This window comes from Mya arenaria, chromosome 9, assembly GCF_026914265.1.
Source record: "Mya arenaria isolate MELC-2E11 chromosome 9, ASM2691426v1".
NCBI classification, from domain to species: Eukaryota; Metazoa; Mollusca; class Bivalvia; order Myida; family Myidae; genus Mya; species Mya arenaria.
This window is the reverse complement of record NC_069130.1, coordinates 64,677,847-64,703,742: the sequence shown is the minus strand read 5'-3', so window position 1 is coordinate 64,703,742 and position 25,896 is coordinate 64,677,847. Positions and strand designations below refer to the sequence as shown.

Genomic DNA, 25,896 nt, shown 5'->3' with positions numbered 1-25,896 from the left:
GGGGCATCAGGTTCCAATGGTTATATCTTGAGGGAGTATGTAAATTACTATTGGGTGTCATCAGGTTCCAATGGTTTTATCTTGAGGGAGTAAGTAAATAACTATTGGGTGTCATCAGGTTCCAATGGTTTTATCTTGAAGGAGTATGTAAATTACTATTGGGTGTCATCAGGTTCCAATGGTTATATCTTGAAGGAGTATGTAAATTACTATTGGGTGGCATCAGGTTCATATGGTTTTATCTTGAGGGAGTATGTAAATTACTATTGGGTGGCATCAGGTTCATATGGTTTTATCTTGAGGGAGTAAGTAAATAACTATTGGGTGGCATCAGGTTCATATGGTTTTATCTTGAGGGAGTAAGTAAATTACTTGAGGGAGTATGTAAATTACTATTGGGTGGCATCAGGTTCATACAGTTTTATCTTGAGGGAGTATGTAAATTACTATTGGGTGGCATCAGGTTCCTATGGTTTTATCTTAAAGGAGTAAGTAAATTACTATTGGGTGGCATCAGGTTCATATGGTTTTATCTTGAAGGAGTATGTAAATTACTATTGGGTGGCATCAGGTTCATATGGTTTTATCTTGAAGGAGTATGTAAATTACTATTGGGTGGCATTAGGTTCCTATGGTTATGTCTTCAAGGAGATGTGAATTACTATTGAGGGCATCAGGTTCCAACTGTTATACCTTAACAGAAGGTGTAAGTAAATTACTATTTGGAGCAACAGGTTCCTATGGTTATATCATAAGGGAGTAAGTAAATTAATTTTGGGGGCATAATGTTCCTAGGATTAAATTTTGAAGAAAGGAGTATATAAACTACTATTGGGGGGCACCCGGTTCCTGGGGTTGTAAGTTACTATTTGGGGCATCAGATTCCTATGGTTATATCATGACAGAGGGAGATTTGTAAATTACTAAGGGGGATCATCAAGTGTCTATGGTTATGTCTTATGATCAAGTTTAATCTTTCTCTTATGCTCCTTGATAAAATTGAGCCTGTATCTTTACAATGTTTCATAAGTGTTTCATTTAAAGTGACTCCCTCATGTTTTTAGGCCAAATTTTTTTTCCTATAATGCATCTGAAAACACCTATTTTAGCATTAATTTATTCTTTGATATCGAAATTGCAGAAAAAAATATTTTATTACATTATCAAGTATGGTTTTAGTGGGGTTAGAATCCACGCTGGTAAAGGCAAGAAAAATTAGAAGACATCTGGCTAGTCCACACGGCCACCCAGACTTTAACAACAGTTGCAGATATGTTAACCTCTTAAGGCTACATTGATAACATCAGCCAGGTAATTATGTCAATCAACCAATCACGCAACACCACAGCCGTAATTATTTTTCAATTGCGTTATGAACACTTATGATAATTGCGGTCTTCAAAGACGATATTTGAGCAAATATCAAAATTTTCTGAAGGTTTCAAGCTTTGGGTATTTTTGTTTTAACACTCCTTATGATTTGCCACACTTTATTTTGTTATTAAAAAAATGTATTTTATAAAACATGAGGGAGTCTTTAAATTGATTATTATAAACAACACTATTTTTTACCTTCTCACCTCCTGAGAGTTTGCAATTGTATCAGCTGGTGCATGTTAAAAGTTCATGTTGAGGTGTTGTTTTCTCCAGTTTATGTTGACAAGTTCATGATAAGCAGTCACAGTTGGGTCCTCACAGATCTAGAAGCTGAGGTAAAAAAGTGTTGCAGCTTCAGACATGTGCTGCATACCTCATTACTGAAAAACATAAAAGACAGAGGTAATGAGGTCCTCACCTGAGAAACTGTTGGCTATATCTTGTCTGAATTGTGCATTCTGGTGAATTTATTCCATCCATTTTTTCTCCAATATTGACATAAAAGCATTCACTTGTTCTAACTTTGAACCCTAGAATGTTAATACTATCTATTAAATATCATGTCTGAGTATGTTACTTACTTTTGAAATAGGCAGCAGTTATGTTGATAGGACCCACCTTATTTGCCATCCCCCCACTCCTACCACCCACCCCCCCCCCCCCCTCCTTTATTTTTACATAAATAAAAATTTAAACACCATTGTCCTTCCGGGGGCATAAATGTCAACCTTAACCTTAAATAAGTAATGATGTAATATATTGATTTTCTTTTTAAATTGTGGAGTTTTGGGTTGATATGGATGTTTTATGATTAATAATGATAATTTTCCCATAATTTTTTAACTTGACGATTGATTTTGATTTTTGGGGGCGGGGTGGAAGACGTGGCAATAAGGGTGGTTCATGTCAACGTAATTTCTGCCTGTGCCTTTGGCTTCCTATTTCCTTAGAATGCACGTGAATTTCGTTTTAAACTTAAAAATTAATCAGACGAAAGTAAAACCGTAAATTGAGGTGTAACTTAATTGCAGCAATAAAACATTTCATTACTTTCCAATAAATATTTTTTACCTTTTGAGTAGATAATTTCTTTAACTGTTTAACTGAAACGTTTTTGTTGTTGTTGTTGTTGTTTTGTTTTTGTTTTAAATTCTGCCACCAATCTATTTGTTTACCAACAGCCTGGCTCTGATTTTTATTTACCGAATCGATTTGTCCATTTGCGATTGCTCGTCATATTGGTCCTCTCGTTCCGATCGTCATGAAGAAATAGTTTTGTAAGGCTGGATCATCATCATCATCATTACCATCATGCTTCATCATCATCATCATCATCATCATCATCATCATCATCATCGATATGTTTGTTTGTTATTCATTTCGAAAAATAGCTCATTCAGCTAGTGATTATTGTAACAATGTACCCGACTTGAGATCAAGATTCTTGTATCTTGGATCTATTTGTAAAGACAAAATTTCGGAGAACTACATGTAGCCGAAGAAAACCTTTTTAAGGTGATCCACAATGGTCTTATAAATGTACAGTTTTGCACATATATATATATGCAAAACTGTACATTTATAAGACCATTATATATATATATATACAAATGTTAAAAGAGTTTTGATTAAAGTAGAAAAGAGTTCGTTTAATGCCACTAGCATAATTTTAAGTCAGTAAAAGCGTATAACAGTATATTCAACTATTAACAAAGGCTTACTCAAGTGATTCCTTACATCAACATGTATAACTACCGTTCATAATTCACAAAAGGGCCGAAATGGTAAATGTGCCGTAATGGTCGTTGGGTTGCGTTGGCCGTGTACTTTGGAGCCGCTTATGAGAGTGAGATGTCTGGAGCAAAACATGGACCTTTCGATACAAAACAAGACGTAACATTTTTTTTTCATTTGCTACAATTTAGGTTGTGGTTGCAGGAACCGAAACCATTTGCTACGACGGAAAGCACGTGGAATGCCTGCAACCTCGGTTCTTTAGATACCAGATACAAGCATATTTATTTCAGGTCGGATATGAAGGGGAAAAACACACATGGCAGAAAAGCTCAACGTTATTTAGTTGGATATAGCAATATGCAACTACTTACTAGTTTGTAGTTGGTTATTCGTATATTCAACTACCTGCTTGGTATGTGATGTGTATCATAATAGCCAAATAGTTTTTGCTTTTCGTCATAACAAAATAAAAACAAATAGTATTTCTATGTAGTGTGTGCCTCATTTGTAGGTATGAATATATCCTGGGGATAGAATATTCGTTCCGAGACTTCCGTTTTAAAGCAAACATGGTGATTATATATATATATATATAAACAACTTTTTCGACCAGAAACGTAATTTGCTTTTCGTTATATATGTAACAAACAATATTTTAATTGTACATTATCAGCATTTGCCAACGATTTTTGAAAAAACTATAAATTGCTCATCAAATCACTCAGTAACCGAGTATTGTGTACATTTTTCCGATTAGATTCGCTAGGTTTTATAAAAAATGATATGAAAATAACAAACTTACAGCGATAATCATTTCCGAATCGAGCGGTATTTTGCTTAAATGTCACGTCACAAACCACGTGGTATGTCCCCACTGACTTGATTGTTGCATTATTGTCCGAATTTTGAAAATAGCACAACCATTACCTCATCTGCAATTTTTCGTTAGAGCAAGCAAGGAATTCAGAGCCGGCCGCACCACTGGTACCATACTGCCCTCTGAAAATAGCAATAAGACTAAAATTTAAATGTCTGCAATTCATGGACATAGCAAAGTGTAAGCATTTTCAATGTTTCTGCATCACAACCATCGGTTGATATTATAAAAAAAAAATTAACCTTGAAAGAAATGTGTGCTGGTTTATGTGTTAAAACCCATTTTGATAGACCACTAGCATGATGATCTAATTTATTTAGAGTCTGAGAGCTACATTAGTGAACAGGCATCAAATGTTGTGCCATTACATCGAGCTGATTGTTACCAACACTCACACTACAATATTGATGAATAAATATATTTAAATATTTCACTGACAGTCAAAAATTACATTTGGAGAAGAGGTATGTTTTAGCACGTACATATAAACCAAACGTCCTTGGTTAAAGAAATGTAAAAAATGAGGTTTGTAAATACACTGAGTTAAGAAAGTCTAACCTGTTATAAATCTAAGTAAAGTCAGATTCAGATTTATTTGTATTCAAAGAAATCAAATAAAGTATTTGTGTTCTTAATTTTTGCCACTGATCACTGTTACTATCTCAGCAAGAGTCAATTGGAAGCAGACTTAACCCCATCCACTAAAAATAAATGACTTTTCCACTTAGTTTCTCATTAAGGGACTTTTTACAGCGTTTATATATTTTAATAAAATATATTAAGTATCAAAATAACACTTACACACAATTAACTGGTAATAGTTCGCCCCTCATTCTGTCTTCGGTCTAGCATATCGTTGGTTGTTTGAACATACATTATATACAAGAATCTTTATTTAATGTCGGGTATGTGTTAACAAGAAACATTAGCTCAATGAGCTATTTACCGACATGAATAACAGACATACATAACATATCAAATAGAAATAACAATGAGCTTGTGACCTGGAAATAAAAGTATATATGTTAAAATTAATGCATATTGAAGCATGCATACAAATAGGAAAATTGGATTAGAGCATCGAGAACAGTGATAACATCATCAAGTTTTCCCGGCTGTACGGCCAGTCCACACGCGCACGGTTCCACTTGTTGAAATACCACTGCAAAATGGTTAGTTGTTTCAAAAGTATAACTTAAAGGGTAATCATATACATTGACGTAGCAAAATTGTAAGTAGCAAAATATTCAAGGGAATAACAGCTTTGTACATCGATGTGTAGTTTGTAAAAAAACTTATAATTAATCTAGCATGATTGGAAAAATCCTTGGAAAATATTGCTTAGAGAAGGTATGATATGTATCATGTTGTATTGATATTACACCTATCACTTTAAAAGAATGTTAATTGAAAAAGTAAAGTAGTAACACCTAAACAAAAATACTTGCCAAAAGAAAAACACTAGTAGTTATATGTGTTCGACAGATGTTATATAAATTTGAAGCAATCATAATTAGATATTAGCTCATGTAATTTAATTTAAAAAGTCTTTTCTGGCATTTGAATGCCATATCTTGTCCATTGGGTGTAAGCCATCCCACTGAAAACCAAACTCCTTTTCCGTTAAGACAAGGATAAAAGATATTCAGTGAAACACCATATAGTTCTCAATTTCTTCTATTTTTTTAAGCAAAGAGGTATTATTTACACATTGAACATTTACAAGAGGAACCCTGTCCAGTTGCGGATCAGCCTTCTAAATTCCAGGTAGTTTTGATAGCACCTTATTTCGTTCGGGTGGATGTTCCATACCTGACTGGCCTCAAAGCGGAAAGAGTTTTTCCGTATTTAGTTGTTCTTACTGATGGAACGTCTACACAGTGTTCGTATTACATGTCTAAAAAGTTACAAGGTTTTGAACAATATCTGGTAGATACCATACAGACATTTGTAAGTTTCAACAAAAATGCCAAACGACAGGACATTAGCCTGCATTGGTAAATTTGTGCATTTGGATATCCAGTTTATCAAAATGTTACTTTCTCTTCAAGAGTGGTCTTAACAACATCAGGATTTTTATCACACACAGAAAGAGTATTGTCATTTGCATAATTATACAAAGCTGCATTATTACTGATACAGAAGAATATGTCGTTTAGGAAGATGTTGAAAACTAAAGGCCCTAATATTGATCCTTGTGGTACGCCTTTCAGGATCGAGCTCCAGTCGACTGCTTTTGAGAGGCCCATTAGAACTGCGCCTACATATTTGTTCTCATCAAGGGTTTTCCGGTCTTCTACCAACCTTAACAGGGTAGGTTGACATCCAAATTTTGTTCTGAATGCTGCCAGGAAAGGATGGAAAATGTTATCAAAATGACTAATCAGTTGCTCACTTATGACACGTTCATATAATTTGGACATTGACGGTAACAAACTGACTGGTTTATAGTTCTTTTCAATAAAGGGCTGATCTTTCTTGAAAATTGGGGTAACTTGTGCTAGCTTAAGACTACTTGGAAATGGTCCATGGCTAATAATTTCATTGGCCATGTTTCGGATGGGAACCTGTCAAGTATCTTTGCCAGCAATGATGATTTTGGGAGGGATCAGATCTATACCAGTTGCTTTTTTGGGATTTATCCTGTCAATGTATTTTCCAATATCTTTATCGGTGACTGTGGTAAAGTGAAACTCAGGTGACATTTGGCAGTTGTCCTTTATTTTGTCAAGACTATGGTGTTTATCTTTAATCTGAGTTCCAGATATTCCAATATTTTCGGCTATATTAATGTAAAATGTGTTCATTTTATTGGCCACTAGCTTTTGGTCAAAAACCAAATTCCCTTTGTTGTCTTTGAGTATTATTGGGTTATCTGATTTATTTTTAGGTTTCTGTAAGAGAAATGGTTAAATTTAATTGTCGGCCAGAAGTCCATAGATTTGGGTCCTTCACTACCGCGTTCTTGGAAATAAACAGCTATAGATTCTCTTTTCACCTTGGTTTTGAGATTTCTGAACTTGTAACCAGTTGGCCATGTTCTGATTCCTGTTATAGGTGTTTCTTGCTTGACGAGCCTTGTAAATTAGTTTACGGTACCTATATAAGGTGGTGGATTCGTTTTGGGGGTTTTCTGTTTTACTGGGGCATGCTCGTCAATAACTTGTTCGGTGTTCGTGAGCCCAATAAATATCGTCCATGTCCTCAAAGATATGGGTGAGAATGAACGGTACATGAGAAAGATGTTTATATAATTATTAAATGATTTGTTGTCAACATCTTCTTGGTCGTCCATGATGGACTATATTCTAATAACCCGTATTATTTCCGAGGCTAATTCCTGTTGGATACTGGCCTAGGTGTCCCGATTGTAGGTTTATGTGAGAGAAAATGTTTAATTGTCGGCCAGACGTCTTTAGATTTGGGTCCTCCACTACGCCGTTCTTGAAAATAAACAGCTATAGATTCTATTTTGACCTTGCTTTTAAGATTTCAAACTTTTTGCTACTGAGCTTGTTTCTGAAGTTTTTCGCATAAATATTGTCCCTGTTTTTTTTTTCCATTGTATTATTGTAAACTAGTTTACGGTACCTAGAGTTCATTCGAGTTGGGGGTTCCTTTTTGGGACTCTCTATTTTACTGGGGGCATGCTCGTAAATGACATGTTTCAAAAGGTTCGTTAGCCCAATATATTTATATCATTTATGTCCTCAAAAATATGGGCGAGATGGAACAGTACATGGAAAAGATGTCCATTCAAAGTGATTTTGTCAAAGTTCTTGTGTGACCTTAAAGTGAACTTATTTTTCATAAATGGCTCACATTGTCCTCTTTTACTTGTAGCTAAGAGGTTGTGGCTTTCGCCTAGATCACATTTAAAGTTGAGGTGAGGTTGACATCAATAAGTGTGGGCATGCGGTGTTTCATAATACATGTAGGTTTAGAGAAAAAAAATCAAAGCTAAAGTTATCACAAATGCTATGAAGAAATTTACAATTATCTATTTTCAGTTAGTCGCAATTCAAATCTCCTATGCAGATGATATGTTCAAAAGTTATCAACATTTTGTCTAAACACTTATAGGTAGAATTTTCAAAGTCGAGATTTTTTTTAATTTTAAGCATTGCAAGACTCGATTTCCAGTGAGTTCAGATTTCATTTCGATGGTTTCTTCTAAACCTTTTGAGGTTAAAATATATATGTAGATATCAAACTGCGGCCCCTGCGGCCTCCGCTCCTATGCGCATGCTCTTGAGTGACATGTCATGGCACGTGCATGTTTAAGCTTTAGTTTCGTTAGGATATATATTTAATGTCTTTAAAAATGACACTGATTGGATTGTTCGTTTAATGTAAGTTATATTTTGAAATCCAATTTTTACTGGCCAGCTGACATGAGTAAAATCTTAAAATAAATTAATGAACATCGCCAAGGATTATTTAGATGGCCTCCGTTACAGTCAGACACTTTTTGCGACAAAAATTCAAAATATTTTTGTTTTTATTTTTTTATTTTGAAATATTTGAAGATTTATTTTTTAACGATTAAATTTCAGACCCATATCTATCGTGTGCAACTAGGGAATATTTTATTTAGCATTTTGATTTCTAAGCATGTCCCCCAAAAAACGTACGTAACTGAAAACGTGTTTTTCCAAAAAAAAAATTTCTTTTATACTTTCGCAACGTGATATTATTTAATAATAAATTCAGAATTCTAGTTCGGCTTGGATTGAATCCCGGACAGCACTGATCACAGATCTATCGTTGTGACAGGGGAAAGCACTTTGGTGTTTAACAATTGGGTACCGGATTTTTTGAATACGAGTCCGATGTTCCGGGATATTAATATACCCTCGGCTAGACGCTTCAATCCAATCGTTTGATTGACAAGGGCAAGGACGTCTGGATTTAGAAGAATTTGCCGGTAAGAATTTTCCAAATTTGACATGAATTTTATACTGAGTAAATCTTTATGTTCATCTCATATTAAATAAGTAGACTATTTAGTATTTTGATGGGGGTTTTGTCGAATGTAAGGTGCAATATTATGAGATAAATTGGTGCTGACCTTGAGTTTTCCAATCGGCCTTGACACTTTCCTCACATCCTTCATTGAAGTGTGCATGTCCACTGCCGCTTGTCTCCTTGATTGACATTCTCATCTTTAGATTGTGAACAGACATCATTCCTCGATTTTCAGAAAAATACTCAACATGCCAGTGAAAGCAGTGAAAGCTCGGCAGATTTTTGACAGCCGTGGCAACCCAACTGTGGAAGTTGATGTCACAACTGAAAATGGTAAATATTTTATCCTTGAATTAAATTATTGTGAATTAAAGAAATAAAATGATCCATGGATTGATATCATATCATTCAGTATTAAAATGAATTTTAGATGTGTCATCACTTTTTATATCTGACACCTGCATAGTGAAGTGTGGGTAAGAACAACTGCCTGGTCAGCTCAGTTGTTTAGACTGCTGTTCAAGTGGTCAATGGAAGGAATGCCTCTGTTGGCCTATAAGGTTAATGAGGGGAGGCGTATAGTGTGTGAGGGTAAGAAGCAGCTGCCCGGCTAGCTCAGTTGGTAAAACCAAGATGCTAGTGTTCCGGCAGTTGTGGGGTTTAAGCCCTGCACCAGTCACACTTTTCATCCCAGATTTGCTGTAAAAGCATGGAAGATATACTGTACAGTACAGCATACCATATACAGTAAAACTGCGGTCGTTCGAACAACAAGTCGTTCGAACAAGCGGTTGTTCGAGAACCGGTGTTCCCTCAAGGTCGGAGATTGATGCCGAACTTTTTCCGAACTTTTTTCATATAAAATATACCTACGTTGCATCGAAACCTAATTATGTGAAGGAGTCGAGCAATATACTCGGTCCCAAGTACACAAATCATGCACAAAACCTTATGGCTCCCTCAAGGTCATAATTTCACACCTTTTCCCTGAACACGTGTTCCAAAATAAACAAGCAATTGCTAGGTATTAAAATTTTCGCAAGTCGGAACATTTGCAATGACAGTTGACAGGCAATTTGATAAGGTGTGAAAAACCGTTTAACACTGTTAACGCATGACCGATATTAGTTAATATGGGCATTTTAGAAGATAATTATGAGAGGTTAATGATGAGAAGTTAATTGTGAGAAATGTAAATGAGTAATAAAAATATGAATAAACACTACCATATCGATTCAACATCGGAATATCTGAAAATAATTCCTTCTTGTCACTTTGCTTTGCAATATTGCAATTTTGTCAAAATAAAAATTTCTATTTATTCATTTATTGATATTTCTTTTACATTTTATATTTAGCATACATATAGCCTTTGAACATATGAGCGCTTTCCACACAACGCAACACATAATCAGTGTCTTAGTAAACAGACGACTTCAAACTTAAAATACACTGAAAGATATTTCATAACAGACTGGATAATTGGAAATCGGGTCGTTTGAAACATCGGTTCCCTCGAGGTTTAGGCTCAGTCCCTGGCAACCTCGAGCGATCGCAGTCTTACTGTATGTCTTATTTAATACACAGGGGCCTGGGCACATGTCATTTTGAGAAAACTGCTCACCTAAAAAGAACCATTTTTTCCACATTCAACAACTTTTTACATCTAAGCATTAGTCAAAACTATGAAATACAATCAGTGTCCAATGTATTGAATGTAGCTGTAATTGTAATGTGATGTAATTTTTAAACAAAGTTATATTGACTTAACTCAAGGTTTATCTTCACAACAGGTCTGTTTCGGGCAGCTGTCCCAAGTGGAGCATCTACTGGCATCTACGAGGCACTCGAGATGAGGGACAAGCAAAAAACTTTCCATGGAAAAGGTCAGCAGTGTAGCCGAGTCATTGTTTGAGCTGTTCAATACAATTTGTAATTATTTACAAAGTGTTTGCTGAAGACTTTCAATATATCCTTTTGAAATTTACACAAGTTACCACTGATTAACATAGTCTGCAGTCGTCAAGATTAAATGTAATATTTTTGACCCACATGGTTTTTTAATAATATTCAACTAAAAATGAATGCATCAGATGATGGATGGTTGCTATAAATTTGCACAAAGCAGTAAATTATAGACAAGAGACATAGTTGATGTTTATCTTATTTTTTAATTTTCAGGTGTTATGAATGCTGTCAACAATGTCAATAAAATCATTGCGCCTGAACTGACCAAATCAGTAAGTAACTGTTACCCTAGACCAGTGGTTGAAATGAACACATGCCTGCAATCCTTGCTCTGATAAAATGTCTTCTGGGCTTGCTCAAATTCTAAATTTTAATCAGCAGGGCTTGTTAAAATATTGATGCTAAGCAACAGTAGAAGAATTCGGGCTTTTCCATCCAAAAGTCTATTTTCGATGACTGCTAGATGTTGTATCTCATTCAGATATATATTATGGTAGACACAATTAAGAATTATTTCTTAAGAGGCTTAAACTTTCCTAATCCATACATAATGCTTGTATAAGTTGTTCTTATTCATGATTGAAAAAAAAATGTAATCTGATGCAGTACACAATTTGAAATCTATTGTTTTATTGATTAAGTAGAAAATGAATTGTATAGTTATTACTTAAACATTTTCAAACACAAATAAACGATACTGTTTGATAAAGCCTGTACAGTAATCATGAGATACTTTGTTGTAAAAACAACACCAAAAATAATAGACCCACATAACCTTTATCTGATGGTGGCATGGTGGGTCAGACCATTTCGCAAAATGAAACCAAGGGAGCAGTGGGGGGTTTGCGACTTCACAATCCCAAAATTCTACTTCTTTCACAAAAGAATGAACTCGAAATTAGAAAATTAATTGAAAAATTACCTCTATTTTATTTAACTCTTAATAATTAAAATATGTTTAATTGCAGTTCTTATTCTTGATAAAAAAAAATGCAGAAGAATTTCAAGGGAGCTTTGCTTTGTTTGTTATAATTCATTCCTAATTTTCGGCAATTTTTTAATATTTTAACAATTCAAAGTGTTGGCCCTACCGAAATTCACAAAAAGGTGGGAATAAAATTGGGGAAGGCTAGCTGGTAACTAATTGACATATATACTTGTGACTGCAGTCCACTGATGTTACCGGAGGAAAGTAGCAAAACAGACCATCTCATGTCCCATTTCTGGGAAATAAGGAACAATAATACTTGTTCAGCAAAATTCAACTTTATCTTGAAAGTATTTTCAGTAATTTAGTACATGTTAGAAATTAGCAAGCAATAACCCTGTATATCATACCAAATGATATGGGATCACCTGACTCTAGGAATCAGAAATTTTACATTATTATCAACCTAACAATAAAATGATGAGCTTATTATACATGGGATTCATGGAATCATATTTCCAGGGTCTAAATGAGGATGACCAGACAGCTGTGGACAACTTTCTGCTCAAGCTTGATGGCACAGATAACAAATGTATGCTACATGTACTTACAAATTGATAATCATATTTACAAAATTGGTATTTTATTACAATAGTTTTTCACTTTGGTTCTTATTTGCCATTTCTTGGCCTTAAAGATCATCTATAAGTGTATTTGTACCAAAAAAGTAAAATAAGCTTACCATCATCTAAGCCAATGTTAAACACATGCTACATATACGTGTTTGGATTTTTTATAACCTTACCATTCCGTAACAGCCAAGCTTGGAGCCAACGCTATTCTTGGGGTATCGCTTGCTGTGTGCAAGGCCGGGGCGGCGAAGAAGGGAGTTCCCCTGTACCGTCACATTGCTGACCTAGCTGGAAACAAGGAAGTTATTCTTCCCGTGCCAGCGTTCAATGTGATCAACGGAGGCAGCCATGCAGGCAACAAGCTGGCCATGCAGGAGTTTATGATTCTACCAACAGGTGAGCTATTATATTATTTGACATTGTATCATTTCAGCCTGGTATAAAACAGCAGGTACCAAAAAATTACTTCTCATTTTAAGATATTTTTTCAGTAATCCAAACATTGTCCAACATGTGTAAAACTACAGTGTTTTTTGTATGCTAGAGAGTTCAAAGTATTAACAATCCCTTTGTGCCACCTTAGATGAACACATATTATTACAATAGCAACCGTATTATGAAAAATGCAAAATTTTATAGATATCTTTCATCTTAGATTCTTCATAAATTGACATTTGTGATTGGTCATATGATGTTTAATTGTGTTATTGTATTTGACGTTGTTGAAGCGAGTTACATCACTGCAGAAAATGCAGTTCAAACGGCCAAATTAATTTTTATACTAAGTGCTGTTATCTTCATAGTATATATTCAGAATTGTAATTAGTTTTTCCAAAAGAACTTTTGCAAAAAATGAATAAATACTTGAAATTGCATTTCATCTGTGTATGAAATCAGTTGGAAATTGCACAAATTATCACAAATGAAATGTTTTTATACACCAATGAACTGCAATACTACAATATTCAGTCCTCAAATACAAACACTTATTGATGCTTTTCCCACTGTGGATCATCCAGGTATATTGCCCAGAGTTCTCAATAACTTTTCAGTGAACAGGCCGTTTATAAAAAGTAACAGGCCCAAATTGGCGGGGGGTCCGGGGGTCCTCCCCCGAAAAAAAAATTATGTGAGCGCGTCATTTCCTGCATTCTGGGGTTATTTGAATGCCTTTTAAATCACCCCTTTCAAGTGCAATTTTATAAGTAATATCCCCTAAATATGCAGATACAAGTACTGCAGAGCAGTAGTTGTATCAGGATCTATATCATAATGCAATTATATTTATTTACCAAATTTCAACAACAAAATATCCATTTGAAAATTGTATTTTCAACACCATATACAATGTATTAACAAAACTACAATGCAATTGTACTGTGAAAATACATAAGGCACATTGAATTAATAAGAACAGTATTCATTACGCTTAACCCTGTTATTAACACATGTCACTGTCCTCATCTGATGAACTGGACGAGTAGTAGTCCCCCTCCCCCTCAACAAGTATCTCCTTGAGGACTGCCCGAATTTCCTCCCTACAAGGTGTGACTGTGTCCAGTGCCATGCATGTGTCAGTCTGAACACCTACCGTCACTGGACATCTTAATCTTTCTGGTGTTGGAGCACCCAACTTCCGCCTTGGTTTCTCTAACCTCTTGGCCACAGCCCTTTTGATGACTGGTTTACTGTGAAGTTTAAGCAAAAATTTAAAAATTCACCTTACCCAACCCACTTTATATTTGGTGAGTCTTTAATATTGCTACGATTTTTTCATACAGAATAATGATAATGATAATAGAGTAAACTTACCTCCTTATCAAATCTTCGTAATAATGCATCTTGTACGGAATAAACAACGATCAAAACTTCAATTTTGGTAAATATACGTCACTACGACAAACAATACATACATTGTTGTTTCTTAATTTTAATAAACTTTAAACATTAAAATTAAACACATATGCCATACTCCCATACAGGTTCACTCTTCTATATTAGCTCATATAATATACATAACACAATCATAATAAATGCCACTGAACAAGATGAGAACATTATTACGTCATAAATGACTGTATTATGACGTAATTGTATGTCGCGTGACTACTATTTTGGTAAATATACGTCACTACGACAAACAATACATACATTGTTGTTTCTTAATTTTAATAAACTTTAAACATTAAAATTAAACACATATGCCATACTGATGAGATAAATGCACAAAATAGAATAAAGTACTCAAATTAAAGAGTACTAAACCAGAGTGCCAACTCCATGTATGAACTTAAATCTCCAATACTTATTTACTCATGATTAAGTATGTCATCTGTGAAGCCAGAAGGAGTCTGAGAATGCACGTAATGCGCGAAGAAAACCTCTGAACTCTTCCATCGCCCGACTTTACGTACGATCTCGGGATTTATATTCTGAGCTATCGCGGTAGTAGCTCCCGTTGGACGAAACGACTTTGCCGTGTAACCCTGTCCCTCTAGACCTGCCAGTTTTATAGCTTCATCCAAAATCTTGGCAACAGACGATGCTTGAATTGCATTATACGGCGCGCGAAGCGATAAGAATACCGGACCACCTGGCGGCCGGAACCTGTCTGTCCGTTCAATGTAGTCCTGTAATGTCTGAACAGGATCAAGCTTAACGTTGCTTGCCCTTGGCAACTCGACCTCAAACCCTGACCGCGATGTATCATTTTTGATTCCGAAAAATGTTATTTTGGCAGACGTTTCACGGAATTCAACCTGACTAATATTGAAACATAACTTTATCTCGTCGTCGGCTTGTGAATACAATATGCCATTAGGTGCAACGTCTGATGGTCTTAGCATTAACGTCAATGCTAATAACGTAATGGCTTTAAGCCTCAGATACTTAAAATCCAAATGTTTGTTGTCCGACCAACTTAAAAATAAGTTGTGAAAACGCTCTATAGGCATGACCTTTGATCTCTTCATTGGTTCACTGGTCCCCGATTTGACTAGTCCGCTAACGAGAAGTCTTACGTCTGAATCTTCGACAAGATTGACACGCCCCTTGGCTCGATATAAGTGACCTATAGCGGCAATGTTTGTTCTAATGACCGAATTAGGTCGAGACGACGCGTTAGCCATGTTGCAGAAAAAATCGGCCAGATAACATGTGTCATTTGGCGGGAAATCACACTTTGTTTCAGTACAAAACTTAAACAATTTCTCGAGCGCGTTATCATATGATCGCAAAGTGCCCTTAGCAAGGCTATATCTCAACTTGCTAATACTATACTGTGACCAGTTTTTTGCTACAAGTTCTTCCCGCCATACACTCTCCAGGCGACTATTTGCCACTTCCTGTTCCGGCACGGTTCCGGAAGTGCCCCCATTGATCGAAAAACTCTTGGGTTGTTCGGTAACTTTAGAGGTGGGGAAATTGACATACGAGCCAACCGTTGATACCATGTTTGTGTCTTCCACTGCGGAGCTATTATGGTCGCATACGCTTTTTGCGTTTGTACTATGTCTAAAATTTGTGGTATAAGACAAAACGGGGCGTTTACAAAGTTGTTTTCGCACCCCCAGTTGCCCTGCGATAGGGCGTCCACTGCTTCTGACAACGGATCCCAGTACCGACTGTTGAACCTCGGTAACTGAGCGTTCTGACAATTTGCAAATCGATCTATTGTGTGACGACCGTACAATTTGTCTATGTAACCGAACACGGCTGGATGCAACATCCAATTGTGCTTGTCTGGCGTTCTCGACCAATAATCGGCTTGACCATTCTGTACGCCTGCGATATGAGCACAACGTAACGTGATTCCATGATCGAACGCTTCCGCCCAAATTGCTAATGCCAGCCTTGACAGTTTTTGGCTCGGGCCCCCCATATGGTTTATATAAGTCATTGCAGAAATATTGTCGGTTAGTACTTGCACTACTAACCCGCGTAACAGCTTCGCGAAGGCTTTGATGGCCATCAATATGGCCAACATTTCTCTTTCGTTCGAGGTGAGATACGAGACGCGGCGGTTCCAGTCGCCCGATGCAACATGGCTGCCGTACGTTGCTCCCCAGCCTAGACCACTGGCATCGGTGACCACCTGAGCCTGTATTGTCTCGGAACATATCTCGCGTGAGTTCCAGTAATCTACTGAATTTAACCACCACTGTAGTTCTTCTGCAACTTCCGGTGTTATAATTAAGCTATCCGACCACGATTTACGCGCACTAAGTAATTTATACGAATTTCTCAGAAAAAGTTTGCCAGGTGTGACGGCCCAGGCAACTGACACACACTGCCCCAATACTTTCGCTAACTGACGGGCAGCTGCCAGCCCTTGACTAAGAACTCTCCGAATAGACCTCTTAAGCCTGGCCACGCGAATCAACTGCACTTTTACGATTATTTTGCTGTCGGCAGTACATATTGTATATCCAATATATGCAATACGCTGTGTTGGCACTAGGTTTGATTTCTCAAAATTCACTTCAAACCCTAACTCGTCTAATGTATGCAGTAACTGATCTTTGTGATCTGTTATATTTGACACAGATGCACAAAGTAGAAAATCGTCAACAAAAACTGTAATTCTCAACCCTACAGACCGTAAATACGTTATAACATGCCTCAAAATCTTATTGAAAAAATATGGTGAACAGCATAAACCAAATACTAACACATTCCACACATAATAAACTCCATCCCATTTAAATCCTAAGAATTTTCTGTGTGATACATGAACAGGTATATGTAAAAATCCGTCTTTGATATCAGTCGTAATAAACCTGTCTTCGGGTTCTATTAACTTCACAGCATCTCGAATGTCTTCATTTCTGTACTTTGGAACATTACAATTATCATTAAGCTTCCTTAAATCCGTGATAAGACGTAACTTATTGTTCTTTTTAGGCACAACCCCTAAAGGGCTCACACAAACTGGTTTTTCTTCCCTAGGTTCTATGTATCCGAGTAATAACAACCTATGTAATTCCTGATTAACAAACTGACACTGTTTTGCACTAATATCGTGATTCTTTAACTCGAAAGGCTGTACTTGTGTCGCAAAGGGAATAGTAATACCATTAGTAATCCAATCAATTATGTGATTGGGAGCATCAATCTGTTTCCATGCAGATATATTTCGTTGGAGATTAGAAATACACATTGAAACAAAATTTTAATTAAGTGAAATCTGAATGAAAACAACGCTTAATGTAAGCACACAATGCGTAACTAATCGTCCTTATCGTATGTGTTTGGTGCACCCTCGTCCTTCTGGTGACTGTTGCGGTATCTCGACGACGGGAACTGGCGCGACGCGAAGCTATTGAAAACGTCTCCCCGACGACCTCCGCGTTGACCTCCACGATAACCGCCACGTCCCGACTCGTACGATGATGTTGACGCACCACGTGCTGGGGCTGTCGTACGGCTGGCCGCCGATAAGGTGGCTGCAGACCTTAAAGTATCGAGCGAGTCTGCGTTTAACCCGGATGTGTTCTTTTGTAACGCACGAAATATCCTTGATGTTGATTGGTCAAACTGTCCATTTACAAGAATAGCCGCATACTCGTCCTGAACATATTTACACTGGGCATGACAAATAAGAAACAACTGGTCCAATGTTTCTTGGGTTACACTAGATCCTGGTTCAATTGTCGATAGGAGTTTTGCCGTGGTTTCACTGTAACGGCTACACTTTGAAAGAATGTTCAATACAGGAACATCCGAACGCTTGATTCCTTGACGGGATTCGTTGAGTCGTAGCTCTGTCGGCAGCTTAATCCGTGCCAAACTGTCCTTCAGTGCGGAAAAATCCCCCTGGATATCAGAATTAGACCCGGTGGCAGTTAGAGCTGCGGTACCGGGAGCCAACACGTGGCTTCTTTCTGGGTGGTCGTTTACCGAGAAGCACCCTTCACGTGGTGAATTTACAAATCCGGAGGAAATATCAAGTTTCTGAATCACTGTCTGTAGATTTCGTTCTACGCCGATAATCCTTTCGTTCACAGAGTCTTTAAACTCCTGAAACTGTTCCTCCATCTGAATAATTGTCTATGAAATAAACTTATTTTCCTGACTGAACAAATACACGTCCTCTCTCGAGAGTGAACAAGATGAGAACATTATTACGTCATAAATGACTGTATTATGACGTAATTGTATGTCGCGTGACTACTAACAAAATAAACGGTGGAAATCGAACGTGAAACAATAAACAGAACACAAAATAAACGGTGGAAATCGAACGTGAAACAATAAACAGAACACAAAATAAACGGTGGAAATCAAACGTGAAACAATAAACAGAACAAGAAATTCATAAATGCAACTGTTTTATTTCATTTTTATCTTATACTCACTCGACACAGGGTGAAAGATATCGTGTATTTTTCTTTTCTTCATTTTTACTAGAATGAGACGCTTGCTTCCAAGCGTTTTATCAATTGTCTATCTACACGGACTAGTGAAGTTTATTAAACGGCGCCGTAAAGAAATATGCGGGACCGGGCGAACGCTAATCAAGTCGTCGTATTTAAAAGGCAATAACTTTTTTATTCGTTGACGGATTTTAAAAAATTAAACGATTTGGGAACTTTTAATTTTTGTTACTAGGCGATTTTGAACCGGCCCAAATGCCATTTGAACCGGTCATTTTGGCCGGCGGCCGGTTCTTATTGAGAACCCTGATTGCCCACAATGAAACTAAGTCATGTATTAATCCTTTTCTGTTTAATGATGATCTATATTGTATTTTCAGGGGCCTCCTCTTTCACCGAGGCTATGCAGATGGGAACAGAGATCTACCATCACCTGAAGGCTGTCATCAAGAAAAAATATGGACAAGACGGTAAAAGAGTACACTTTCTAATATATATTGAATGTGATCAGGTGTCTAATTGCTTGTGTAATTTGCAGAGTTTAATACGGTATCAATACACTGCTGCTGCTGTCTATCAATTTGGGCTGTAATCCTTATTATGTCTCCCCCTCTCTGGGGGAGACATATTGTTTTTGCCCTGTCCGTCAGTCCGGTAGTCCGTTAGTCCGTCAGTCCGTCCGTACGTCACACTTCGTTTCCGATCGATAACTGGAAAACCGCATGACCTAGGATCACCAAACTTGGTAGGGAGGTTGGTCGTGAGGTGTAGAGGATCCCTATTGTTTTTGGGGTCACTAGGTCAAAGGTCAAGGTCGCGGCGACCCCCAATATAAAAAACATTTCTGCTCAAAATCTTGAGAACGGTTTGACCTAGGTTCACCAAACTTGGTAGGGAGGTTGGTCATGAGGTGTAGAAGATCCCTATTGTTTTTGGGGTCACTAGGTCAAAGGTCAAGGTCGCGGCGACCCCCAATGTAAAAAACATTTCCGCTCAATATCTTGACAATGGTTTGACCTAGGTTCACCAAACTTGGTAGGGAGGTTGGTCATGAGGTGTAGAAGATCCCTATTGTTTTTGGGGTCACTAGGTCAAAGGTCAAGGTCGCGGCGACCCCCAATGTAAAAAACATTTCCGCTCAATATCTTGAGAATGGTTTGACCTAGGTTCACCAAACTTGGTAGGGAGGTTGGTCGTGAGGTGTAGAGGATCCCTATTGTTTTTGGGGTCACTAGGTCAAAGGTCAAGGTCGCGGCGACCCCCAATATAAAAAACATTTCTGCTCAAAATCTTGAGAACGGTTTGACCTAGGTTCACCAAACTTGGTAGGGAGGTTGGTCATGAGGTGTAGAAGATCCCTATTGTTTTTGGGGTCACTAGGTCAAAGGTCAAGGTCGCGGCGACCCCCAATGTAAAAAACATTTCCGCTCAATATCTTGAGAATGGTTTGACCTAGGTTCACCAAACTTGGTAGGGAGGTTGATCATGAGGTTTAGAAAACTCCTATATTTTGGGGGGTCACAAGGTCAAAGGTCAACGTCGCTGTGACCTCTAATGTAAAAAAATATTTCCGTGCAATATCAGGAGAATGCTTTGATCTAGGTTCACCAAACTTTGAAGTGAGGTTGGTCATGATGTCTAGTTGATTTTGCGATCAGTTGGTCAAAGGTCAAGGTCACTGACCTTGAGGTGAAGAACCGGTTTCTGCTCAATAACTCAAGAACGTTTACACCCAGGAACTTCATACTTGGTATGCCAGTTAGTCATGACTAGTTGATGGCCCCTATTGATTTTGGGATCCATCATTGATTATTTCTCACCTACGACCACACAATGGGGGAGACATGCGCTTTTTCAAAAAAGCAATCTCTAGTTTTTATAATATTTTTTCCCTATTTGAATTTTTTTTTTCAACTTAATGGTGACCATGTATTCACAGTGCACTTGGTTATGATAGTATGACGCACATACTTTAAGCTTTCAGAAGTGAACAAATGATGATTAATTACACTGCTTTTAAAATATTTTCAACTGTAGTCTAGTTGTCTTTGTTTCTATGTTTTTCAGCCTGTAATGTTGGTGATGAGGGAGGATTTGCCCCAAACATTCTTCAGAATGATGAAGGACTGGAACTGCTGAAGACAGCCATTGAGAAAGCCGGGTACACAGGCAAAGTTCAGATTGGCATGGACGTGGCTGCATCAGAGTTCTGCAAGGATAAGATGTATGATCTTGACTTCAAGAACACGGAATCCAAGAAAGAAGACTGGGTATGTGGTCTGTTATGGTATTTGTGAATGTTTGGTGCAAATTATGCTGAAATCTGAGGAAAAATACATCTGAAATTGAGTATGGTTTACGTCTTTAAATGCCTCTCAAAATTGGCAACAGGGGGAAGACAGTTTCTACTGTCAAGTTCATGTACTATAATACTATTAATATTATGATAAAATCAGTTCTTTATGTACAGATAAGCTCGGACAAGCTGGGTGACCTGTACCAGGATTTTATCAGCAAGTATCCGATTGTCTCCATTGAGGATCCCTTTGATCAGGATGACTGGGATGCTTACACCAAACTCACCGGCAATGTCAGCATTCAGATTGTGGGGTAAATAAGACTTCTTTATATTGAAATTCAGATTGTGGGGTAAATAAGACTTCTTTATATCAACATTCAGATTGTGGGGTAAATAAGAGTTCTTTATATTGACATTCAGATTGTGGGGTAAATAAGAGTTCTTTATATCAACATTCAGATTGTGGGGTAAATAAGAGTTCTTTATATCAACATTCAGATTGTGGGGTAAATAAGACTTCCTAATATTGACATTTAGATTGTGGGGTAAATAAGACTTCTTAATATTGACATTCAGATTGTGGGGTAAATAAGACTTCCTAATATTGACATTCAGATTGTGGGGTAAATAAGACTTCTTTATATTGACATTTAGATTGTGGGGTAAATAATAGTTTGTTATCTTGACATTGAGATTGTGGGGTAAAAAAGTGTTATTTATGTTGACATTCAGATTGAATAATGACATTCATAGTATGGAGTTGGGTATTCTTTTCAGGGACGACTTGACCGTGACAAATCCCAAGCGTGTGCAGACTGGTATTGACAAAAAGGCCTGCAACTGTCTCCTGTTGAAGGTCAACCAGATTGGCAGTGTTACTGAATCCATTCAGGCGTAAGTTTTACGTATTTTATTCTTAATTTGTTTGATTATTATTATTTATTCCTTTTTTATGCCCCTGAAGGTGGGCATATTAAAATCACACCGACTGTTCGTCCGTCCGTGTGTCCGGCTCAATAACTCGTGTTGGGGCTGTAACTTTTTCTTGTATGAACAGATTTTAAAACAACTTGACACATGTGTTTGACATACCGTGATGATGTGTCGCGTGCAAGACCCAATTCCCTATGTCTAAGGTCAAGGTCACACTTAGTGTTTATTCACAATGAAATGCTGCATAAAAGGACATAGAGTATAGGTTGTTGTGTCCAGGCTTTGACTTTCTCTTATACGGACAGATTTTTCAAATGACTTGCCACATGTGTTTGACATACCAAGACAGCGTGTTGCTTGCAAGACCCGTGTCCCTACCTCTAAGGTCAAAGTCATACTTAGGTGTTTATTCACAATGGAATGCTGCATATAAGGACATAGAGTATAGGTTGTTGTGTCCGGGCTGTAACTTTTTCTTGTATGGACAGATTTATGAAAATTCTGCATGCAATGGTTAAACTCAAAACCTGTTAAATTTTTAATCTGTGTCTTTATTATCTTTAATACTGATAAGAGTTTAAACAAATAAGATTAATGGTCGGAGGCAATTCTTGAATATATTATTGTCAAAGAATTTTGATTGCTAGGGTGTATGAATAGGTAAAATCATGTAAGCGTGACAAAATAGAATAGGTTTTGATGTAAAATCAAGACTGATTAAAGCATTATCTTTGGAGGACAAAGATGATAGAGAATGCAGGGCTTTTTCACCTTCCTATTTGAGGCCACTGTCTTGTGTATGTTTATTGTATATATCCAGGTGGCGTATGTCCAAGGAGGCTGGCTGGGGTGTGATGGTTTCCCACAGGTCTGGAGAGACAGAGGACACGTTCATCGCTGACCTTGTTGTTGGACTGTCTACTGGACAGGTAACATTATAGTGTTAAACCTACCTGGACTGGTGACATTGTACAGTGTTATACGTATCTGGACAGGTCATATTTGGGCTGTTACTTTTACATGTGAATAGGGATTCTAAATTAGTAGTCCAGTTCATTACATAAAGGCAATATGAAACACCCACATTCCTATCTCAAAGGTAAAGGTCACACTCAAGCATAATTCAATATCCAATGTCCAATTCTCATGATTTTCTTTAGTCGGAAAGAGTGTTAGTCTTTTCGTGATATTATGGTATGGAATTAATTTATCTGTACACTGAAGCATAAAAAACTTCAATAGGTCTGTATTTAGTACTGTTTACACGGGGAAAATTGAAGATTTGAAATTGCTGTACTCTTTCTGACTAAAAAAACCCACGAGAATTGGACATTGTATTATGCTTGTTTGTCTAAAGACACTATAGTTATACCAACATATCGCACACCATTTTAAAGGTAATTGACTCTTCTTTCCATGTCATTTATTTAAAAATGGATTGTTTATATGTTGGTTGAGAAATTTGCATAAAACTGTTTAAAGTTTGAGTTACATACCTTGTTTCTTTTTTGTATATCAAAGACACTAAATATCTTCAGATGTGTTGTTTATCTCATTGTATGTACCCAAAATGGTTTTAAACAACATTTTAGTGACAAACAATGATTCAGATACCTGTGGGAAATATTAGCTCATGGTTTTATTATTCTGAGAATGTTTTGGTGATAATTGTAAACCATATAGCTGTTATTTATTGTCAGAAGCTGTTGAAAGAGGAACAACAAACATGCCCATGCCTTGTCAGTTTGCATAGTAATAAAAGTCTCATTTACAACAACAATCCTTGTGGGGGATTAATCTGACAATATATCTTTTTCCCCCGTTTACAGATCAAGACTGGAGCCCCCTGCCGGTCCGAACGTCTAGCGAAGTACAACCAGATTCTGCGTATTGAGGAAGAACTGGGCGACAAAGCCAAGTATGCTGGACAGTTTTTCCGCTTTCCATACGGCAAGGTGTAAATCTCGGCCATCTCTTAGCAGACATCGAATAGCTTGATATGTCTGTATACTGTGAAATTGTTTATATTTGTGGCAAATATTTATTTAGTCAAGTTAAAGTTGACTTCCTATCAGTTATGTTAAGACACTCTAAAAGAATGATGGATAATTGACACAACTGACACTGCAGTGGTCATGATTGGTGCACATTCCTAGCAGTTTTAAAGTTATGATTAAGTAAATCAACGATTAAGGAAATGATGGATAAAGTTAATTACCGGCAAAATTAATAAATTCACAGTATTTTTGAAAATGAGAGTGAAATGATGATTGGGTTTGGCATTTTTGTTTTTTCTTGCTGTTTCAGACTTTGATCGATAGATTTTACAATTGAAAGTTATGTAACTTTGTTGATGTATTAAATGTACATTGCATTTGAAAGTGCTTAAAGATATTGTTAATGTGCTATTAATTGTACCCATTTTCTTTCGTTATTTGTTTCTACACATTGTACTATGTCAGTCCTGTTCATAATAGCTGTAGTGAACTGAACAGTTCTTGTTAGAATGGTAAAACAAATACTGAGGTCAAGATGATGGGAAGCCCGCAGTGAAGCCAGACACAAGTTAAATGATTACTGGACTTATTCAAATTTTAAATAATACATAACTGTGGATGTTGAGCAACTCGAGTTTTAAACATACATGTAATGCAAAGTCAGGGCTTGTTGACTTGAATCAGATTTCCATGACCGCAAACCAGAAAATAGAAAGCTTAAGTGTAGAAAATTCTGTTTTTTTTTTCATTTGAACGATTGTTAGCTTTAGAACAATCAAGTATTTTAAGAAACTCTCATAATTATGTCTTGTGCCATATGTGTCATCTCGCAAGATCAGACTTCAAAGTTCTTATTTATTTCTATATTACAGCATTTCGGATGCTCTTGTATTAGGCAAACTAAGTTTTAATAAATTGTGTAGTGACCATTAGTTTGTTGTCAGTTGTTATTTGAAAGGCCCGACATCAACTAGTGATGTGTATATTACATTGTTTAAAAAACATGCCCTCAATAGTATCTGATGGTAAAAAATATTCTTTATGTTGTACTAGTCTAACGACCATGAGACATCTTTGTCAATTTCCCAAACGTTAATTTTTTTATTGGACTGATATTGGTAAAAGAAAATGAATTGAGCGGGCAATTTAAAATAAAAGTGATCTATTTGGAGCAGTGAAACCGAAACCAATTTTTAAACCATTTGTAGGATTTTGAAATATCTCACCAGAAATTTTTACCATAATGAGACGATGTAAAGAGCCCAAGTTACAACCTGCTCAGTTCAAGGTCAAACTTAGATGTAAAAAGTCGTATGACTATAATGGGTGTAAGCTCCATATTTCTTGAAGGACTTGAAGGTTTTTGAAATAACATGCCACAAATGTCCTTCAGAAATAGTGTCCATCTCGCCATTCATCATGTGGGGTACCTAAGCAAGGAGCTGCTCACCACGAGTGCCGCTGCCATGTTTGTTCTGCTCTTTGGACTCTGGTCAATCTTAGGGAGAGGAAAAGATCTACCCTGAACCTAGATTTGACGTTAACTTTTCAAATTCAAGCAGATTTAAATCATTTGGCATACGCCATTACATTAGCGACATAATGTGCATGCAGAGTATACCGGTAAACAGATATCAACTTTTCAACTTTTACATTGGTGTTCACTGCATCAACACCAGGCGCAGGGTGCAAGGTAAAGCCTGCTCGATTGAAGGTCATATTTAGTGGGTACAGGACATGGGACTGCATTTTGTGTCCGTTTGTAGTGTTCAACAGACAAATAAACTCAATAAAAATGAAAAAAAC

General features: G+C 36.9%; 1 protein-coding gene across 2 annotated transcripts; it reads left to right on the top strand.

Annotated features, from left to right (window-relative positions):
• The first annotated feature begins 8,802 nt into the window (after positions 1 to 8,802).
• Positions 8,803 to 25,022, top strand: LOC128203448 (enolase-like). 2 transcript variants are annotated; one of them, XM_052904863.1, is made up of 12 exons: positions 8,803 to 8,918; positions 9,195 to 9,292; positions 10,753 to 10,845; positions 11,141 to 11,199; positions 12,378 to 12,447; positions 12,674 to 12,883; positions 19,242 to 19,331; positions 20,929 to 21,131; positions 21,332 to 21,471; positions 21,938 to 22,054; positions 22,914 to 23,022; positions 23,923 to 25,022. In XM_052904863.1, the coding sequence occupies exons 2-12, from the start codon at positions 9,208 to 9,210 to the stop codon at positions 24,052 to 24,054; spliced, it is 1,308 nt and encodes a 435-aa protein (XP_052760823.1). In that variant the 5' UTR covers positions 8,803 to 8,918; positions 9,195 to 9,207; the 3' UTR covers positions 24,055 to 25,022. The 2 variants fall into 2 exon arrangements, with proteins under 2 accessions (XP_052760823.1, XP_052760824.1); XM_052904864.1 differs by lacking the exon at positions 8,803 to 8,918 and having other exon boundaries at positions 9,101 to 9,292.
• Positions 25,023 to 25,896: the final 874 nt, after the last annotated feature.

Coding starts and splice junctions, on each gene's coding strand:
- LOC128203448 (XM_052904863.1), top strand. CDS start 9,208: ATGCCAGTGAAAGCAGTGAAAGCTCGGCAGATTTTTGACAGCCGTGGC. Junction 12,448..12,673: donor TGATGGCACAGATAACAAAT/GTATGCTACATG, acceptor ATTCCGTAACAG/CCAAGCTTGGAGCCAACGCT. Junction 21,472..21,937: donor GTCAGCATTCAGATTGTGGG/GTAAATAAGACT, acceptor TATTCTTTTCAG/GGACGACTTGACCGTGACAA.